This window comes from Salvia splendens, chromosome 17 (assembly GCF_004379255.2).
Source record: "Salvia splendens isolate huo1 chromosome 17, SspV2, whole genome shotgun sequence".
NCBI classification, from domain to species: domain Eukaryota; kingdom Viridiplantae; phylum Streptophyta; class Magnoliopsida; order Lamiales; family Lamiaceae; genus Salvia; species Salvia splendens.
This window is the reverse complement of record NC_056048.1, coordinates 23560470-23582558: the sequence shown is the minus strand read 5'-3', so window position 1 is coordinate 23582558 and position 22089 is coordinate 23560470. Positions and strand designations below refer to the sequence as shown.

General features: G+C 39.3%; 2 protein-coding genes across 2 annotated transcripts; one reads left to right on the top strand and one right to left on the bottom strand.

The window, feature by feature from the left end:
- Positions 1-11735: 11735 nt before the first annotated feature.
- Positions 11736-14286, top strand: LOC121774754. The gene is made up of 7 exons (XM_042171634.1): positions 11736-12060; positions 12141-12227; positions 12307-12564; positions 12743-12907; positions 12987-13040; positions 13127-13273; positions 13660-14286. The coding sequence occupies exons 1-7, from the start codon at positions 11920-11922 to the stop codon at positions 14035-14037; spliced, it is 1230 nt and encodes a 409-aa protein (XP_042027568.1). The 5' UTR covers positions 11736-11919; the 3' UTR covers positions 14038-14286.
- A 34-nt stretch (positions 14287-14320) lies between these two features.
- LOC121774753 (beta-hexosaminidase 2-like) lies at positions 14321-16610 on the bottom strand. The gene is made up of 2 exons (XM_042171633.1): positions 15663-16610; positions 14321-15386 (listed from the first exon to the last, which is right to left on the bottom strand). Exons 1-2 carry the CDS (start codon positions 16459-16461, stop codon positions 14443-14445), a joined length of 1743 nt encoding a protein of 580 aa, XP_042027567.1. The 5' UTR covers positions 16462-16610; the 3' UTR covers positions 14321-14442.
- Positions 16611-22089: the final 5479 nt, after the last annotated feature.

Genomic DNA, 22089 nt, shown 5'->3' with positions numbered 1-22089 from the left:
AATTACTACTATCAAATTGGTTATGCACATTTATTTTCTTCTTGTATCTATTCTTCTGAAGTCACTTAAAAGAAATATAGAGCAAGATTCAATAAGAAAGAAAGACAGAAAAATAGGATAGAAAAGAATAATAAAAGTATAAAAAAATAAAAAAAGAAAAAGAAAGAAAGATTATAATAAATAAATGAATACACTTAAACTCAATCTTCTTTGTATTCAAGGATAATTCGAGTACAAATGTGCTATTGAATGGAGCTATAGGATCAAAGTTTGAAAATTGACATTTTAACGACACAAATTCTTTGTTTTTGCAGCAAAATGACTAAAATTACGTAGTTTTGTTAGTAGATAGAATGCATGTGAAGATTGATATATCATCATCAATCAATTTTTTTTTATTACAATCATCAATCAAATTATTAACAAGGCCCGTGATTTGCAATATTAATGTGTTGGAATTAAAAGAATATTCTGAGGAGTAATGAAGATTACACAAAATCAGGAACAAGATTGGAGAAGATTTTTAGTCGTGTGATTAGGGAAAATTATTAGAGAATATCTTACCATATAGAAGCACTCCTTAGTCTATATATCATGTATACAGCCATTGTAATTATCAATATATCAAAGAATATACCTTTCTACATGGCATCAAGAGCAGGTTTAAGGCTCAGAAACAATTCATCATAGCCCCGAATACCCTTCTCGACCAATACAGGCGAGAATTATGTCCACAAAAATGTCAGAAAACAAACCAGATAAACCAGATATTGAACCCATAGCCGAAAAGATCAGGTCTAGTAAAAGCGTTACCATAGCCTTCAAATTGAATGGCTCGAACTACTCACTGTGGGCACGGTTGATGAAAGTATCGATTGGCGGCCGAGGAGTCTACCGCCACATCTCCGGAATTCCGTCTCCACCGAAACCAGGGGAGAGCGGATTCACAGATTGGGAAGAGATAGACTTAATCGTCTTCTCATGGATTATTGACAACATGGAGACAAACCTCATAGCAGATTTCGCACACCACCAGACGACGAAATCCCTGTGGGATACGCTCGCGGTAACGTTTGCGAGTTCATCCGACTCATACCTAATATACGACCTGCGAGACAAGGCAAGCAGAATTACGCAAGGAGAATCAACACTAGAGGCTTACTGGAGTCGGCTACATGGCCTCTGGATCGACATCGATTGATGCTCCCACAAGACCGTAAATTGTTGCGATAAAGGGGTAGAGCAATACCGTGAAATCAAAGCAGAACTAAGGCTGTTCAAATTTCTCACCGGGCTAAACGAGAAGTACGATTGGATCCGACGAGAGATCCTCAAAGAGGACCCCTACCCCTCAGCCGACGTCGCGTATGGATGGGTGAAGCGAGAGGCGGCTCGACTCAAGATCATGTCACCATCGACCGATCCACCCACCACCGCTGTCGGAAATGAAGCATCATCAGGGATTGGTTTCGGATTCGGGGCGAGAGAATACCGTCCGTCACAGACACAGAACAACGGCCAACCGCCGATACCACGCCCCGCCGCCAACCGCCAGGGAAACAACCGACCTGACAAGTCCAAACTCTGGTGCTCCCATTGTGGAATGCACAAGCATACTAAGGAAACGTGCTTTCAATTAGTGGGATATCCGGAGTGGTGGGAGGAGGAGAAAGCCGCGAAGGCAAAAATCGCGGTCTGAATTAATGGTGGAGGAAGAAACCCGACAGAGGGAGGTCAAACCGTGGAGAAGAGAACCGATGTCGGAGGTTTCCCAACCGGCGGTGGTGGCCGAGGGGAAAGCAGCGGCGACGGAGGGAAGAGTGCAGAGGCGATGATCGCCTCGCTCAGAATGGAAGACGGCGCAAATGGAGGTAAAGGGCTGGGGGTCGAGAACCCTAGCCCATTAAAGCCTGATTTTGCTATTAAGTCCCTCACTATTAAGCCTGACCCCATTATATGCAAAAACTCATTTTCACCCCTAGAAAACTTATCATATGCTTTTGAGGCCTGTAATTGCGATATTGTTAATGATACTGGGTAGATTTTTGATTGTGGGGCCACCGACACTATGTCGTACGATCGAAATGATTTTCTGGAAATTCTTAAAACCCCTAAGTCACATATAAAAACCGCAAGCGGAGGGATAACACCAGTTGAAGGGGCGGGAACCATAGAAATTTTTCCTAATGTTCAAATTCCCAATTGCCTCTATGTTCCCAGATTATCTCAGAAATTGATGTCAATCAGCCATGTGACGAAGAATTTAAACTGTTCCCTACTGATGCACCCAAACTTCTGCATGTTACAGGATATCCGGACGGGGAAGATTATTGGACGTGGCACTGAACGTCGTGGGCTCTACTTTGTGGACGAGATTGCTCGACAAGATGGTGCGGCGATACTTGCTCACGGGTCCACTAATCAAGATACTTGGCTCTGGCACCGTCGGATGGGCCATACCTCTCCGGGTTATTTGAAATCCTTATTTCCTAAACTTTTTGTTTCTAGAAATTTTTCTTGTGAAGCTTGTGTTTTGGCTAAGAGCCACCGAAACTCTTTTAAGCCCAATGATACTCGTGTTGAGACTGTTTTTTCTCTGATTCATTCCGCTGTGTGGGGCCCAACGCCTATAGGAACTAGCTTTGGTTTTAAATATTTTGTGATATTTGTTGATGATTGCAGTAGGGCTACTTGGGTTTATTTCATGAAACATAAGTCTGAAGTTTACGACAAATTTGTGCTGTTTTATAAAATGGTTCTAACTCAATTTCAGACGTCTATAAAAATCTTGCGCTCTGATAATGGGGGGGAATTTTTAAATAGCTCCATGACAAAATTTTTTGAAGAAAATGGGCTAGTACACCAAACGTCTTGTTCCCACACACCAGAACAAAACGGAGTCGCCGAACGAAAAAATAGAATCATCCTCGAAATGACCCGAGCCCTCCTGTTTGACTCAAAAGTACCCCCATCTTTCTGGCCTGAAGCTATAGCCACATCAGTTTACCTTCTCAATCGGCTTCCCACAAAAACACTAAACCGAAAAACTCCCCTAGATCATCTTTCCACCCAAACCAAAGTTCCATCAGCCTTATCCTTACCACCTAAAACCTTTGGCTGCTCTGTTTATGTACACATCCCAAAACATGAAAGAAATAAATTCTCCCCGTGTGCCATTAAGTGCGTTTTCCTGGGTTATGGGGTTAATCAGAAGGGCTATCGATGCTATGATACCAAAACCAAACGAATTATTACCACCATGAACTGCAACTTTCTTGAAACCAAATTCTTTTACCACCTTGGGACTCAGGGGGAGAGTGTGAGACAGGGGGAGACCCAAGAACGTGACTCCCTTCGGTGGTATGTGCCAAGTAACTTTGATTCGGACCCAACAGAGCAAGTTGGCACTGTTCATGAGCCGATCCTGTCCGCAGAGTCGATCCCGACAACGCTTCCGCCGCGCACCTCTGATCCAACCGTAACGAAATCCGAGGTAATATCTAGTGACTCTGAAAATTCAGATATCATTCCTAACCCACTTGGTACAGAAGAAGAAGAAGAAGAAGAAGAAGACACTATGATCGATCAGGATACAGGGCAGTACGTACTTCCTCCTCGGAGTACAAGGGGAATTCCACCAAAAAGATACTCGCCGGAACGACTGGGAAGAAGAAGCAGATACTCAGTGGCGAACTTCGCCGAAGCCAACCTATCAAAAATGGCAAAGGCTTTCCATACAGCACTGTGTGAGGAAGAGATTCCGAGGACCTTTGAGGAAGCCGTCAAGATCAAGCACTGGAGGGAGGCAATGCTTGTAGAGATGAGAGCACTAAAACGAAACGGCACTTGAGAAGTTAGCCCATTGCCAAATGGAAAACATACAGTTGGCTGTAGATGGGTCTTCACAATTAAGCGGAGACCAGATGGAAGTATTGACCGGTACAAGGCTCGATTAGTAGCTAAGGGGTACACGCAGACTCAGGGAGTGGATTATTCAGAGACATTCTCACCAGTTGCCAAAATGAATACAATAAGAGTTCTGTTATCCATTGCAGCAAACAAGGACTGGCCACTACATCAGTATGACGTCACCAACGCATTTCTTCATGGAGAATTGAAAGACCCCATCTATATGGAGGCTCCACCGGATTTCACAGGGGAGTTTGGACAAGACAAAGTGTGCAAATTAAAGAAGACACTATATGGGTTGAAGCAGTCCCCAAGAGCATGGTTCGGGAGGTTCACGGATGTAATGAAACAATATGGCTATCGGCAGAGCAACTCTGATCATACACGGTTCATCAAACGAAGAGGAGAGAAAATCACTTGCCTAATAATCTATGTGGATGATATGATCATTACAGGCGATGATGCAGAAGAAATAAAGGATCTTAAGGGACATTTGGCTACAGAGTTTGAAATGAAGAATCTAGGAGATCTCAAATACTTCCTTGGGATCGAGGTACTCAGGTCTGGAAAGGGAATCTTCATAAATCAACGGAAGTATGTTCTTGATCTTCTAGCGGAAATAGGGATGCTCGATTGTAAACCCGCAGATACTCCTATGGTGCAGAATCATGGACTCAAAATAGTCAAAGGAGCAGCGTCGACTAACCGGGGAAGATACCAGAGGTTAGTAGGGAAACTTATCTATCTATCCCACACTCGGCCTGATATTGCATATGCAGTAGGGATACTCAGTCAATTCATGCACAATCCACAAGACGAGCATTGGGAGGCAGCACTTAGAGTAGTGCGCTACTTGAAGGGAACTGCAGGACATGGAGTGTTGTTTCGAAAGAATGGACATCTTGACATACATGGATACACTGATGCTGACTGGGCAGGGAACCCAGTTGAAAGGCGATCAACGGGTGGATACTTCACCTTCGTAGGTGGAAATTTGGTGACTTGGAGAAGCAAGAAACAGAAAGTAGTCGCTTAGTCAAGTGCAGAGGCAGAGTTCCGAGGCATCAAAAGTGGACTCACTGAAATCCTGTGGCTAAGGAGGGTGATGAAGGAGCTGAATCTTGAATCACAGAAAACTTGCAAACTACTGTGTGACAATAAAGCAGCGATAAGTATCTCCGAAAATCCCGTGCAACATGACAGAACCAAACATGTCGAGATTGATCGACACTTCATAAAGGAGAACCTTGAAGAAAAGATAGTAGAAATTCCATACGTGAAATCGGAAGATCAACTGGCGGACATCTTGACCAAGGCAGTACCCGCAAAGATTTTTCAAGAAGTGTTGGGCAAGTTAAGTTTTGGAAATCCAGTCACTTAACTTGAGGGGGAGTGTTGGAATTAGAAGAATATTCTGAGGAGTAATGAAGATTACACAAAATCAGGAACAAGATAGGAGAAGATTTTTAGCCGTGTGATTAGGGAAAATTATTAGAGAATATCTTACCATATAGAAGCACTCCTTAGTCTATATATCATGTATACAACCATTGTAATTATCGATATATGAAAGAATATACCTTTCTACATAATGCCCCATACTTTTCACATAAGTGGAAGAACCATTGATTAAATAACTTTACGATACAAAAAAAGAAGAATTTAATTATGACAAATCGCCCACATCATTATCCAATCAACATTAATAGAAGCATATCTCGAATACTTTTCTTGCATTATTAAATTATTTCTTCCTATAAGAGATTTATATATGTAGTGCCGCACAACCAAACAATTTAAATTTGTATTCCAAAAGTCGACTACGAATTGAATTGAATTCAAGTATTTTGTCATGGGTTACAGCTTATTGCCTAACTCTGAGTTGAACTGTACCGTAATAGTTGCCAATAGAAATCGAAATCTAAATAGTGTAAGAATGTTTTCACCATCTCACAAGCACTAATAGTGGTCAACTATCTAAATATGACAATAAAAGCACCAAGAATCATAAATTGACATACAACAAATAAATTCACATGAATCAAACCAAACATTCAAACCTTAAAAAAAGTAGCTACTCGTGATTGAATTCAACATTTCAGAATTTAATAAGTCATGATTGTAAGGAAGAATAAAAAATAAATAGACTCGTGAATGTACAGTAAACACTCAATTCTTCCATCTTTCTAAAAAGAATATTGGCATCTAATATCATGGAACTTTCAAAAAGTTAAGTTTTTCCTAAGAATTTTAAAATTAACAAATAATATCACGAACTTTACCCTGAGTTTGTTATTTCCCACCAATGAAAAAATTATGGCAAATAATATCATGATACAGATTTTTTTTCGTAATTTCTCGACAACAACTTTGAGAGCTTCAAATTTTCAATCTTTGAGGATAGTTTTTCTTGAAGCACTCCCTCCAAAATTGTTATTCAATCTATTAATATAGTTGGAATTTTTTCATTGGTAGGAAATAACAAACTTGAGGTAAAGTTCGTGATATTATTTGTCAATTTAAAAGTTCATGGGAAAAACTCAACTTTTTGAAAGTTACATGATATTAGATGTCAATATCCATTGTAAAAATAAAAGCTCTATAAAAACTGGGAAAAGAAGTCTAATAAATCAATAAGGTGGAACACTGAAATTTAAATTAACCTTAAAACATTAAGATCTCATAATTACAGTCTTGCGGTTAAAACCTACTTCCTTTAACAGAAAAAAGAAACTATAATTGGTTTTAAAATGTAAAAAAAATGAAAATATGTTTTCCTACCAATTATAGGATGTAAAAAAAAGGAAATATGTTTTCCCATACGAAAACATATCTATACGTTTTCCCTCCAAACAAAATTAAAGAAAAATCTCTCTCCATCTCTATCGACAAAAGAACTAGCTCTCTCTCAAGAAAAGATTCCCTTCTTTTTCTTAAAACGAAAAAAATTAATAATGGAGTATTTGCGATAGTACAAATAAAATATCATTAAAATAAAATAAGGTTAGAGTTTGAATAATCATCACAGTTGCATTCCAATTTATATTACTTATGGAATCTACACGTGCATATTGCTCTTATGATCATAGTGAAATTTGAAAAAAAAGAAAACTGGATAAAAAATTAAAAATAGAGCGTAAGTGGTCACACGTATGAGTAGGGGTGAGCAAAAAAACTGGAAACCGAATATCCGAACCGAACCAAACTGAAATTTTGAAATTCGGTTCGGTTATTTCGGTTTTTCGGTTCGGTTCGGTTTTGAAAATACAAAAATTTTGGTTTTTCGGTTCGGTTCGGTTTGGGCGAAGAAAAAAACCGAAAAACCGAATAACCGAATTATATATATATTCTATTAATTTAATATAATATATAGTATATTCTGTTAATAAATTCTACTATATTATATATATATTATATGTATTATTAATTTTATATTATATATAAATATTCTATTAGTATATATAAAATAAAATAAATTACACATATATATATATTAATATTATATTTATTTTTTCGGGTTTTTCGGTTTTTTCGGTTTTGTTCGGGTTTTTCGGTTTTTTAAGTTCAGTTTTCGGTTTTTCGGTTTTGGTTTTTCGGTTTTTCGGGTTCGGTTCGGTTTGGATTTTGAACTAAATTTGGTTTTTCGGTTTTGGTTTGGTTTTGACAAAAAACCGAACCGAAACCCGAATGCACACCCCTACGTATGAGTAGTTTTGCACGAGCCCAATGAGCTACTATTGACGAAGTGTGGGGATAAAATAACCGACCCATATAAATCATGTGAAATTTATAATATTTAGAAATAATACTTCCACTTAATTATAAAAATATAAAATTTATAGATAAAATCACTATGGATTTATGCAGGTTCAAAGAAGCACCTCCACACAACTTATTTTTGTCAATTTCTTACACGACCCAACAGCATTAATTTTGGTTGTCTTCCAATATCTAATACTACAAACACATTGTGGGACTATAGTCATTATCTTCCCACGTTCTTCTCTGTTAATTGGTGCAATCCACAAATAATACCCATATTTTGCAAATTTGATTCTACACCAATTCAGATCAAGGATTCAAATCTGTCACACAAGTATAATTAATTCACCATTATATGTAGAAATATTAAATTGAACTTTCACATCAAAAAATTGCATTGAAGTTTTCAAACATGTAATCTGATCATTCATCATGATATTTTTTTTTATCACTTTGGTAATTATTGTAATAATGATTCGACCGAGAGGGTAAAAGAAAACATCAAAGAGGTCATTTTGTGCGTTGAAATTTGATATGGTATTAGGTAGTTATGAATTATGATGGAGTATAAAAGGTGACAAATTATTTGATCTTTATAATTTTTGCTAGGTAAAATTAGATGGAAATCAAAAGTGATGATTTCAGACAGCATGGTCCTATGATAAGTAAGATATTGACTATCTAATGTCAACTTTTTAAAATGCCTGCACCTTTCCATAACTGAAGGGAAAATTCACAATTATATCCACTTTTATTAGTTGCTTTAAAATTTAAAAGTTGAATTGATTGATCTACGATTAATAATTTTATTATCGTTAAAAATTAACAATATTATGTGTGTCTTAATACAAATATAGTATAGTTTTCTTTGTAAAGATGGTGTTGCGTTTGAGCTCAAGAAATGGTACTTGAAAATTCGATTGTAAAAATTCCTAGTTCCTAACACCTATCCGAGATCATTTTACTACATTATATAACTATTTTCATGTTTATTTTATTAATATGTACATTTAACCTCCATATTTACTTTCATCAAAAGTCTAATATCAGCTTGAATTATATGGAGAATTTAGTTAGTCAATTTAAATATTTTTTACCATTAAATATGTAATACACGCAATAAATAAATTGTATATCAAGTTATAGTATATGATTGAAGAACTACTTAAAATTAAAGTATATATGAAAACTGTACGTAGTTGATCAATAAATGTAATAATACACACTTTTAAAATAATATGGATTAATAAATAAAGAGATCAGTATAATTTCATACAATTATTCTAAAATTTACATGTAATTGTTTAGGCGTTCGGAAAGAGAAGACTCTTGTGACGCAAGGTTGATGCTCATGATTCTTAGTTTTCTAAATGACAGATAACTTGAATAACATCAGATGTTAAATAAAAGGAATTAGATGCTCGTGACGAAGGATAGTTTGAAAAAACCGTCTTCTTTTTAGAACATCCACAATGGGGCATCCTAAAGTCCGCCCTATAGGGCGCCCTATGCTCCGCCACATCAGCATTCTATCCTCCTACCCTTCCACCTGCAGTGGGACGCCCTAAAATCCGCCCTATAGTTTTCATTACTATTTTGTTAATTATTTTTTTATGTTTTCAAATATGTCATGCAAAATTATTAAAAAAAGTATGATTAAAGGCAAATCCTACATTACTAATTAAAAAAAAATTACAAGAGTTAGAAATAAAAAACAAGTTCACTAAATCCTACATTACTAATCCTTCATTCCCAGCTTGCGGCACAGATCATCGATCATCCACTTGAGGTATTCGGCTTTGCCCGGGTCCTCGCACTGCATAAGGGCGTGGTGCGTGTCCAACAACATCCTCCGGTTGGCGGCCGCCACCAACTCCGCGTAGACATGTCCCGCAGCCGAAGTCGTGGCCGGGGTCGGGGTCGCGATCAGGTCCGGGGCAGCTGTCTGTGAGGATGTCGCCTTGGCCTTGGCCTTGTTCTTGGCACCCTTGACGCCAATGGGACGCCGGGAGGACATCGGTGTGCCGGAACTCTCATCCTCGTACATCGGCTGGTTGAGGTTCATCGGAGGTGCGTCGCTGTTGCTGCTCGTATAACCACCGGCGGCGGTGTTTTTCGTCCTCTTCGCCGCAGCCGATAAGGGCATAATCCCTCATTGGAACTTCTGCTTATCCTTCAAGATGAGCCATGAGTTGTAATGCTTGAAATCGCAGTACAATGAAATGTACGACGCAAGCGCTTTATCGCGCACATCAGTCAAACTCTCGCCGCTTCCCTGCTCCTTCAAGCATTTCTCGTACTCCGCCGAGAACAAATTGACCTGCTTATTCACCTGATACCAGTGCTTGCGGAGCTGCTTCCTATGACGCTTGTAGGCGGCCGCCGGCTTGGCCTCGTTGTAGCAATCAGCGATGCGCTCCCAGTACGCGATTTGCTTTTGGTTGTTGGCAAACACCGGGTCCTCTGAAATATCAATCCAACACTGTACGACGGGGTGGGGCGTTGGTGCGGGTGGGAGACGGCTCCATGTCTGACAGCCCGTACGAATCCGTACTGAAATCGGGATCGTACTGGGTGCTGGAGTCAAAGAGCCGGTATTCATCAGGGTCTGTACCCGACCACCGTGCACCACCACTGAACATCGGACTATTCGAACTTGGGTAATCACCGGGATTTATTTTTAGTGTATGGAAGAGTGAGAATGGAAGAGTGGAGTGAATGGAAGAGTGAACTTGGGGCGTATATATATAATAAATTTTGACGAATTAAAAAAAAAACGCGTTGCATCGTCTGCGTGACCCGCAGTGGGGCGGACGATGCGTGGTCGAAGCCCTATCGTCCGCGGACGAAGCATAGGGCGCGGACGATGGATGTGCCATCATCCGCATGGCTACAGTGGCGGACGATAGATGCCCTCAGTTGCTTGATGTGTCGGGGTCTGCATCTGCTTGAGGTTTATGTGGTGGGTTTTGATTTGCGATTGGATGCTAATAAGATTCTTCTTTTAAGTTCTTTTTTTCTTGTTTCATGTTCCCTTATTTTCCTCTAATTTTTTGTGTGTTGGTGTCTTGTTATTTGTTCAACAGCGGGTGTGGTTGTTTGTTACGGTTGTCTTGATGGCCGAGGTGTCGCTGGTTAGTGTTGTTACTTTGCTTAGTTTAGGGATTTTATAATTTAAGTGGTAATTAGGTTGAGCTGACAAATTTGTATGATGTGCTTTTTGGCTGATTAAGTGGTAATTAGGTCTTTTATTTGTGTTTGCTCATCTGTACGTTGAATATACATATAGAGAAACAAATACACTAAATTTAACATCAGTCTCCTTTATACGTCTCATGAAACAGCAAACACTAAGTTATGACGTAAGCTTTAATAAAGTACTATATCAAGCAGAATATATAGTTTAGCTTAATTGGAGAATGGATACTTTATTAGATAGTTTGTATTGTGAGTGCAGAAATGAGAAGACACATGTGATATCTTGATAAAAATAATAAAATCTGTCTAAAATCAATAAAGAAATAAGTACATACCAGTATTACTTAAAATGGCATAATGTACTAGTACAATTCTATGAATCACATGGAGCTGTATAAGTCTTCCAATGACTAATGGTATTATGATAAAAGTTGAAATAGGCACTCTACTCAATAAGGCCTAGTAATAGTTGGGATATGCTAAAGCATCCTTCAATCAAAATTTTTAATGTAAAATAATCAAATAATAATTCAAAATCAAAAGATGGCCCTCGATTAAAACGGCCATCAATCCCCCCTGCTTGAAAATGTAAAATCGTACGGTAAGGATTACTAAAATAATGAATTTAATTCTGTCTCTCAAAATAAAAAACGAGAGATCTGTAAAGACAAATGATTGAAACTGAGGAGGAAATAAAATTAAATTTAACAGCTCCTCTCTTTCCGTAGCTACTGCCCCATTTCCCATTCTACCCTTTTCACGAGCTAAACAGCTCCAACAATAGCGTCGGTAGACGGCGGCAACCCCATATTGGAATTTTCCCAAATTTCCATTTTTATTTATCAATTCATTTTTCAATCTTGAACGAGTATTAACCACTTACTACACCATGATAAGCACCAAAAGGGGGTTCCACAGGATAAAAAGCAAAAAACTCTCAACCCCTTCAATTATTTCAAAAAGAGAGATAATTGAAGCACACCGTGAATGATCACTGCCTTTTTAAAGCTCAATTCTTGAAAAAGTTTCGATCTTGACAAGCTTTCCCCAATGGATATGAAGGTGAAATTGGTTTTCTGGCTTCTCTTCATGCTGACCGCGCCGGGCTTGGGCTCCTCCGCGCGCCGCCGGAATCTCGAGGTTAAGCACCACCTCAGCCGCCTGAACAAGCCTCCTGTCAAGTCCATCAAGGTATTCTTGCATGTCTCTTGTGTGTTTTGTGTGTGTGTGTGTGAAAAGCTGACAGGAAAATGCGCTTCTTTTTTAAGTAGAGCCCAGATGGTGATATCATAGACTGCATCCCTATATCTAACCAACCAGCTTTCGATCATCCCCATTTCAAGAATCACACAATTCAGGTATTCTTCTTCACTTTGTTTCCTTTTTTTTCAAATCTTGAATGTTGTATTGATGGTGGGAGTGGCTGAATTGTGGCAGATGATGCCTAGTTATCACCCGGAAGGGCTTTACAGAGACGGCAAGAAAGTGGGCAAGGGAGAAAGTGGGATAGCTCAGCTGTGGCACAAGAGTGGGAGGTGTGCACACGGCACGATTCCGGTGAGAAGAACAAGAGAAGAGGATTTGTTGAGAGCAAGCTCAATCCAATCATTTGGGAAGAAGAAGCACAAAACCGTTCCTACACCACCAACTTATGCCAAACCTCAACCTGATCTTATTAACCAAAATGGGCATCAGGTAAAAGGAATTCATCTACCTTTTCAAATTTTCGAATTGGGTTCTTTAAAAGGTGGGACTTTGGAATAAAAGGGGAGTCTTTTTATGACTGCTTTACTTTGTGCTCACTGTTTCAAGATTTTTAAATTTTTTTGTTTTGTTGATTGTTTTGAATGTTGTAATGTTTGGAGCTCTTTAGCATGCCATAGCATATGTTGAAGGAGATCAGTATTATGGAGCAAAGGCTACCATAAATGTATGGGATCCTAAAATTCAACAAACAAATGAATTCAGCTTGTCACAGCTTTGGCTTCTTGGAGGCTCTTTTGCCTCAGATCTCAACAGCATTGAGGCTGGCTGGCAGGTGAATCTTGTCTACATTCATTCAGCTTATGACTATACGAATGATCTTTTCGACTAATTTGGGTGGAAATTTTTATTAGGTTAGTCCAGATTTATATGGAGATAACAACACAAGACTCTTCACCTACTGGACTGTAAGTCATCCAAATTCAAATGAAGTTAGTTACATTGGTTTAGCCTTATCTTAGTTCTTGAATATTGTTGAAATGTCAAATTGTAGAGTGATGCTTATCAAGCCACGGGGTGCTACAACTTGCTGTGCTCGGGTTTTATTCAAATCAACAATCAAATAGCGATGGGGGCCAGCATCTATCCCCTCTCGAGCTACCGGGGTTCCCAATATGATATCAGCATACTTGTTTGGAAGGTATAAAAAAATGGGCCCTGCTTCCAACTCTATGATTAACAATAGAAAGATAATGCTACTCCGATGCCAGTTAGTGGATAATATATTATGCAACAGATAGACAAGTTTCATTCAGATCTTGGATATATTATACTACTTGGAATCTCTGACATTATTACATGCTTTTCTCTGTTCTGTTCTCTAACATATATTTCATCACGTTCAGGATGGCACATACTTTTTGAGCATATATTTGAGTGTAGACAGCTCTCTACTCATTTGTCATTTCTTATTTGTTTAGACCTGTGAAAAGTCATGCTGTAAATTCTTTCTTGCTATAGAATAAGGGGTAAAAGACAAATGATCTGTTTATGTTGTTGATTTACGTTCTTTGTAATTCCTTTTAGGACCCAAAGGAGGGGAACTGGTGGATGCAATTTGGGAACGACTACGTGTTGGGATACTGGCCAGCGTTTCTCTTTTCCTACTTATCAGACAGTGCTTCTATGGTCGAATGGGGAGGCGAGGTTGTGAACTCAGAGTCAGACGGGCAACACACGACCACACAGATGGGCAGTGGCCATTTCCCTGATGAGGGATTTGGTAAGTCAAGTTATGTGAGAAATATTCAGGTTGTGGACGGGTCGAACAACTTGAGGGCACCTAAAGACATTGGAACTTTCACGGAGCAGTCGAGCTGCTACGATATTCAGCTTGGCAGGAGTGGTGAATGGGGTGAGTACTTCTACTTTGGGGGACCTGGTAGAAACTCCAACTGCCAGTGAAAATGAAGAGAAAAATACATATATATTGAATTGGTTTTCCTTCTTGCAAAACCTTTATTCTAGGATTTGTATTCCCCAAAATAGAAAATAAGTTTATTTTGGGGGAAGTTGTTTGTAGTTCAAACATTTATCTGCATGTCAATTATTATTCATTGATGTACCTATGTTAATTAAGATAGGGAGTGGTGGTGTAAGTTTCTTAATTGAAGGAAACATGCATCTTATCTATTTTATTTTGAATTTAGAGAATTTTATGCACAACTTTATTCATTACAATAATGAATACACCAACGAACTTGAGGGTCATTCTCAACATCTCTCCCAAAAATAACACAAATAATTTAGGATAAACTAAGTAGGTTTTAAAACCACATCTTTCACAGTCATGAAATCGTCACTCCGCCACTACTGCACGGTGTTACACATGCCCGGATTCTTGATACACCAGAGCGGCTGAATAGGCTCGGCCCGAATCCCCCTCGTGACCATCCTATACCGCCACTCGTTTAGGCGATCCACGGCCTCCGCAGACCTCTTCTTCCCTGAACTGTCCCGGTTCCCCGACCATAACGTCTCTGCCATGGCCGAAGCCCTAGGCCAGATCCTCTGATCCATGACGGTAGAATCTGCCTGCTCCGACCACAGCGCCACCTCCCCACCTATAACCAGCTCTGCCTCCGCGGGGCTCAGCCCATACGTTATATCGTAGTTGTAGATAAGCTGCCACGATTTGAACGGGCCACACCACGACCCGCCATCTGTCTGGTTGGCACCGGGCGGCTGATCATACTCGCTGTTGTTTCCGACAAAGTCGCCATGGCCGCAGTCCAAGTAGTAGAAATCTGAGGACGAGACGATGGCGCGGTAGCCCGCCGCAACGATCCTCTTGGTGTTATCCGGTCCATTGTTCCACGTCTGAAGAATCACGTGCTGCGTTGGAAGCAATGATGGGTCCACGCTAACCGTGGCGTCAAGCAGCACATCCTCCCAATAAACCACGGTGCGGTTTAGAGAGAGGATGTAAGGCAGGGTTGAGTTGATGAAGATAGAGAGGATCTGGCTGAGCGTTCCGTTTTTGGAGAGGAATGACTGAATGGAAGGGTCGAGTTTCCAACAGTTTGGAGTGACCTCGTCGGCCCCGGCGTGGAAGAATTGGTCCGGAAACATGGAGGCGACGTCGTGGACTATGTTTTGTACCACTTGGTAGGTCTTCGGGTGCAATGGGTTGAGTTGGCCGGTTCCTGGCTCGGCTGCGTACCGGTCGTCCCAGCTGGCTCCTGCGGGCCACCAGAATACATCGGCGCATGTGATGATTTCTGGGTAGGCTTTGGCCCATGATCCCGTGTGTGCTGCAACAAAACCAACCCACAAATAGAGATTAATTTTGGTGGACAGGATAAATGAGACTAAACAACAACTTAGCAGTGGACGAGACCAGTTTTAGTACTATAAATAAAATGCACTTCTAATTTTGGTTAACGACTCAAAATGGAGGAAAAGCAAGACTAATTTACAAAAATCTAAACTCACTTACAAAAATTTAGTAGTAAATGATATGGGTTTTAAACTTTTAATTCAAAATTTAGTAAATGAGACCAGTTTTAATACAAAATCGATAGACTAACCAGGCATATCAATTTCCGGCACAACTCTAACGCCGCGCTCCAGGCCAAACTCCACCACTCTTTTCACATCCGCCACCGTGTACACCATACCCTCGCCGTACGCTCCTTTCTCCGCCATCTCCGGCTCCGACGGCACCACCAGCGGGAACGAATGTGAGTCGGTAACATGCCAATGGAAAACGTTCAATTTATTCATGCTCATGGCCGCAATCAGCCGCAGCAGATCCTCCACTCCGTAATAGTTCCGCGCGGTGTCTAGCATGATCCCCCTGTGCATAAACAGTGGTACGTCCGAAATGTACAACCCGCACCCCACCCTCGACGACGGACTCGCGTACACCAGCTGCGACAGCGTCTCCAGCCCTCGCATCGCGCCCCACGCGGTCTCCGCCGCCAGCGCCGCCGCGCTGCCGTCGTCGGGGATGGTGAGGGAGTAGGATTCGTTGACGCCGTGTGCGAGCGGAGCGGAGGCGTCGGAGATGGTTATCGTGAGCGCGGCGAGCGGAGGCGACGAGGTCAGGTTGAGATTCGGGGTTACGAGGGGGCGGTGGTGCTCGGTTAGGATCTGGTGGAGGTAGCGGCGGACGGCGGGGGTGAGGTGGGGGTGGGGCGGGGCGGAGATGGTGAAGTTGGGGGAGAGCGCGATTGCCTGTGGGCGGGGCCACAGGAAGGTGGTGGGCTTGGGCCAGACGTTGATTGGGAAATCGACGGCTGAGATTTGTGGAATGGGAATCAATATTGTGGAGATGAGAATCAAGGATAAGTGGTGAGAAAATGAGGGGTAACTGATGTGATCCATACTAGGATGTTAAAATTGAATTGTGCTATGATTTTTTGTGAATGATTTGGACCATGTAAAGGGGCTACTGCGTATATGTAGCGTTTGTGTTTTATTTAATCGTTGTTGTAGTAGAGTCATGTGGATTATAATTAAACGAAATTGAAGAGTTTTATGTCCAATTGTAGCTACAAGGTTGATAGCTCAATTTTCAATAGTAGTCAATCACGAATTGTGTAGTTCAAATGGTATTCTTTACTTTTGTGAGTGATAAATATATATGTTCAATCCCCATTCTCCCAACTACAGTATATGTATTTAGTTGCAATTGAATTTCGGCTTTTTATAACTATACCAAATTAATTTGATAACTCATTGAAGTTATGAGATGGTAACATTAAAGAGTCACTAGCTAGATTGTACGTATAACAAATGTCAATTTTCAACATAACTGTCGATTACTTCATATGTTCCCAGTTAGGTTGAGACGTCTTTTGGACATGAGATTTAAATTGGTGTTTAAGATCAAAGTGGAAAAATAATAAAGTATGAGAGATAAAGAGAAAATAAAATACTCCAATAAAGTTTTATCCAAAAAGTGAAACGATTCAACCACTTTGAGACAGTCCAAATAATAATACGGCTAACTATCATAGGATGGAGAGAATATTATTTTTTCAAAAGATCAAGTGTAAAATTATACTCCTATTTAGAAACTAAAAGTCATAGTTAAATATGCAAAATAAGTAGTACTCCCTCCGTCCCATAATATATGAAACACTTGGGAAATGACACGAGATTTTAGGAAATATTATTTTGTGTATTAGGTGGAGAAAGAAAATAGTATATTTATATTAATGTGAGGGGGAGCTTTTTCCAAAAAAAAAAAGGAATGTGACATCTTTTGTGGGATAAACTAAAAAGGAAAGTGCGACATTTATTATGGGATGATAGGCAAATCTCTTTTTTTTCACAATTGAAGAGGTAAATATAATCTAGCTCGAATGATAAGTAACAACAAAATTTTACTATATAGAGCATTTGGTTGTATAGTTATTCTAGCTTCAATATCCCACATCAATTATGGAAGTTTATAGACTAAATTATGTAAGCCAATAGATGTAAGTTTATAGACTAAATTATGTAAGCCAATAGATGTAAAGTTTATAGACTAATAGTTGTTTTAGGTGAGTTCTATTATATGGGCTCTAACAATTGTTGTTTTAATTGAGAAGAATGGCGATTTTGAGTATTATGTTATTAAATGTATAATAATAGAACTATTAGTGTGCATTACCTTTTTTTATTTATAAATGAATAGTATAAATTTAGGTCGTATCAGAATAAATTCGAATTCAAGACCTATAACATCGGACATTAACCATACTATTATTAAATCAACACACACTAATATGCATTTCTTCACATGAGTAGAAAATAGTACTCCCTCCACATATCTTGACCGGCACGAGATTTTAGGAGTTATTGATAATGTGTTTAATTTGAGAGAAAAAATGTGGGTGCAAGTATTAAAATAGAGAGAAAAAGAAAGATAAATATTTTAATAAGAGTGTGAAAAAGTGGATGAGTGACATCTTATTTGAGATAAATAAAAAAGAAAAACGTGTCATTTTAAGTGAGACGGAGGGAGTAGTACTAACTTATGCAAAGTGGAAAGAAAAAAAATATTATCATGTTGTACTATTACTTTGTCCGCTTGTGATTTGGAGCTATGGGATTGTCTACAGAATTTCAGCATTAAAATTTTTAACTGCATTCTTTATCATATATCAGAGCCTTATAATCATTATTTAATTATTTATTTTCAAAAGTAGGGTCATACATAGTCATTAGTTTAACTTTAAGCATGTCAGTTACGGACAAATCAGCGTTATTAATAGAGTAAAGTAAACTAAAAACTAACTTTTCTGTTTTAATTTAAATGGCCGGCACGGCAGGCATAGTAGTCTTCGAAGTTTTAGCCGTCAAATATGATATATTATTAACTAACAAATTAATCTTCCTATGTCACATATAGACTCGCAGGGTAACTTAAAATCAAGATTATTTCACTGAGATGTTGACAAATAGTATTACTCAAAAAATGGCTACATATATTTTAATATCGTGTATCGGCTCTTTATAGGGTGAAATAAACTTACTAGTTAAAGTAAATTAGATGAGATTATTATTATAATATAAACTCTTAGCCATGCTTCATTTGGATACTGATCCGAGACATTATTTTCCGTGAGATGTGCAATAAAGGAATCAAGCCATATCTACTTTTTTCCGTAATTTTTTCTCATTGTTAATCTGAGAAGTGTAGTGTAATTTTATTGTAGAAAAATGTAGTAGGAGTATTATCTAAATGTCAAAATTTTCTCATGCTTAATTACAGTTTTTGACGAGATCTCTGGTCTGAGTCGCAAATGTGAACCGACATTGAAAATAGATATAATAAACCTTCACTTTTAAAAAAGTTGCAAATGTGACAAATGGCCAAAATTCATTTTTAAAAACTTGCAAATGTGACACAATGACAAAATTTCAACTTTTTTTTATTGACAAATAAACATAATTTTAAAATTCGCGTCACTGGTGATGCCGAACTAAAAATTTGCAACTTATGGATAAACTGGTAGTAGTAGTAGTACAAGTTATTTTGAACTTGAGCTTTGTGTAGTTCGCAATATTATCCATTTTTTTTAGATCCATTTTTGCATGTTTAATTTTTATAAATCGGTCTAAAAGCAGAGCCATAAAAATATATTCATTAAATATATTTGATTATTGGAAATATAAATGTATTGTTACAAGACAAAGGATGTATATAGACTGATTTGCGTAAAATTAAACAGAAAGAAAGAAGAAGTCGATCCATTAAGTCGAAATAAAAGCCCAAAAGTAAGATATTTGGGCTGGAAATTTTAGCAACTCGAGATTTGGGGCATCACATAAAATCAGACCCATTATGATTTTAAATAGTGTCTCTAGTCTGTACTACATAAGAGTAATATGGGCCATCAAACAAAAAATATATGTATTTGCGGTTTAGAGAAAATGACAGAAGGTTTCGATTCTGGAATTGAAATTGTAAACATGGGCCTATCAAAGAAAATAAAATTGAAAATAAATGATTAATCGTCAATTCCCGAGGTTACAAACAAAGCAAGTCTATATGCAAGATGCATACTTTCGTAAAATTGGTGGTTTTCTTATATACGTCAGCGATTTTAATTCAACAAATTGATTTTCATTTATTTTGTGAAATCAGTACATGTGAAAGTTCGGTTCAGTCTGAATGAATCATCAAAGAAGCTAAAAGCTAACGCAATGTAGTAATTTTCATTTATTCTACCTAAAGATCAATTGATTAAGTGAGCTTTGAAAATTTTGCATACGTTCTTGGTAAATTAAGCTAGTTGGTGTATTGTTAGGGTATCCACAGTAGTAGAGCCCGTGGCACTGAGCCAAGCTACAAAACTTGGTCGGGCCACCAAAAATACTTATTCACACTATGGTGGACAAACCCAAGCCACCAAATGAATTATTTTTATTTTTATTTTTTGTATATTTTAATTTAAGTAGAATACAAATTATCGGACTATAATATTTATAAAAAATGCATAATTTAATAAAAAAATTAAAACCAAATCTTCGTTGTATTATAGAAAGGGCAAAAATTACACAGCAAAAATTATTGACATCACACAAACAACACCGCGAACGCATATCACGCTCTGCCCCCGCCCCTACGATTCCAGACCTCTTCAACCAAATCAGCCTGCAGTGTCGTATGCGATGTTTCCCTCCGCATATCGGTGAACCGTTGGATCAAGTATGCATTAGTACGCGGTACACCCATCTGCAGTGGGGCGGTGGCAATACCTTGACTCGTACTAGCACCCTCTTCCGGTGCCCAGCGCTCAGCAGCAAATCTTTCGTCATCTATTATCATATTGTGCAATATGATACATGCATACATGACAGAGGCGACATCATTTTCGTGCCAAACTCGTACCGGGCACCGTAGAATGGCCCATCGCGATTGGAGGACACCAAAAGCTCGCTCAACATCCTTCCTAGCACCCTCTTGTTTTGCCGCGAAATAGGATTGCTTCGGCCCAACCGGTTGCCAGATCGTCTTGACAAACACTGGCCAACAAGGGTATATCCCATCGGCCAAATAGTATGCCATGTTGTACTGCGTGCCGTTGGCAACTCGTCATTGAAGAGATGAGATGACTGTAGAACGTTGATGTCGTTGTTCGACCCTGCGACACCAAAATACGCATGTTAGATTCTCAAACGGTAGTCAGCAACGACTTCCAGGATCATCGTGAGGTGTCTCCCTTTGAATCCAGAAGTGAACTGCCCCTTCCAAGCCACCCGGCAGTTCTTTCACTCTCAGTGCATGCAATCGATACTACCCAACATCCCTAGAAAATGGTGCACCGTCCCGTGCATATCTATCAATCTCTGGCATTCATCGGCATTTGGCTTCCGTAGATACTCCGGACCGAAGATATCCTGGATGTCATTACAAAACTGTCTCAGCGTCTTTAGGGAAGTTGTTTCACCCATCTGTAGGTATTTGTCGAATATGTCAGCGGGACCGACATAGGCAAACTGCCTAATTGCAGCGGTACACTTATGATACGTCGACAATCCCATTCGGCCGCTAGCATCACGTCGCATGTGAAGCACCTATACCGCTGCGCCAATATCGTCACTATATGGATGAAGAGCCGTTGCGACATTCTAAATCGGCGACGGAAAATCTCTGTCGGATAATGAGGGTTATCGCCAAAGTAGTCTTCCATCAGCCGCTGGTCGGCCCCGACATGGTCTCGGTGGATTGTCCGCTGATGATGGATCGGCCGAGGGACAGCCGCCGCCGCCGCCGCCGTCTCCTCGCCAGCTTCACGTTGCACCTCTTCAACCAGTTCATCGAACTCCCTATCGATCAATTGTTGAAACTCATCGTCGGAACTCATTTTTTGAAATTAGAATTGAGATAAATTGAAAAGAGTGGAGATTGGAATGAGGTAAAAAATGGGAAAAAATGGGTAGGTTTATAGAATTAAGAAAATGAAAAAAAAATCAAAAATGGGTGAGACGCGGCTCTCGGCCGCTACAATAGGGGAGCCGCAGCTCGTGCCCAAGCGCCGCGGCCGATCCGCCGGCGTGGCTCTCCCTGGCAACCCCCCAGCCGCGGCCTTTGGTGGCGCTCGCAATCAATGGCGGATCCAATGTATAACAAGGGGTACAACTGTACCCCCAAATATTTCCTATTTAATTATATATGTAGACATTTTTAATACTAACACCGAATTGGTATAGTGGTATTCGACCTCTAATGTTAGGTGAGCCATCTGGGATCGATTCCCAGGAGCTGCGGTTCTATTTTAATATTTTTTTATACACTTATTTTGCTCTTTTTAATTATTTTTAGATCTTTCCCTATTTATTGTATAATTGTTACTGTATAGCAAAATATTAAACTAATTCATACGTAACAAATAATTTATGGTAGTTATTATATTTCTCTCTGCTCAAATATTTTGTGTTCTTTCAAAGAAATTCATTTATTTTATGTAATTTTTACATTTATATTTATATACGACATTCACAACTAATAAATAT

What these genes read in the sequence shown, in the direction of transcription:
- LOC121774754 (XM_042171634.1), top strand. Translation starts at nt 11,920, where the DNA reads ATGGATATGAAGGTGAAATTGGTTTTCTGGCTTCTCTTCATGCTGACC. An exon ending in CTCCTGTCAAGTCCATCAAG is followed by an intron (nt 12,061 to 12,140) that starts GTATTCTTGCAT and finishes TTTTTTAAGTAG; the next exon opens with AGCCCAGATGGTGATATCAT. An exon ending in TCAGCATACTTGTTTGGAAG is followed by an intron (nt 13,274 to 13,659) that starts GTATAAAAAAAT and finishes AATTCCTTTTAG; the next exon opens with GACCCAAAGGAGGGGAACTG.
- LOC121774753 (XM_042171633.1), bottom strand. Translation starts at nt 16,461, where the DNA reads ATGGATCACATCAGTTACCCCTCATTTTCTCACCACTTATCCTTGATT. An exon ending in GCCGGAAATTGATATGCCTG is followed by an intron (nt 15,387 to 15,662) that starts GTTAGTCTATCG and finishes GTTTTGTTGCAG; the next exon opens with CACACACGGGATCATGGGCC.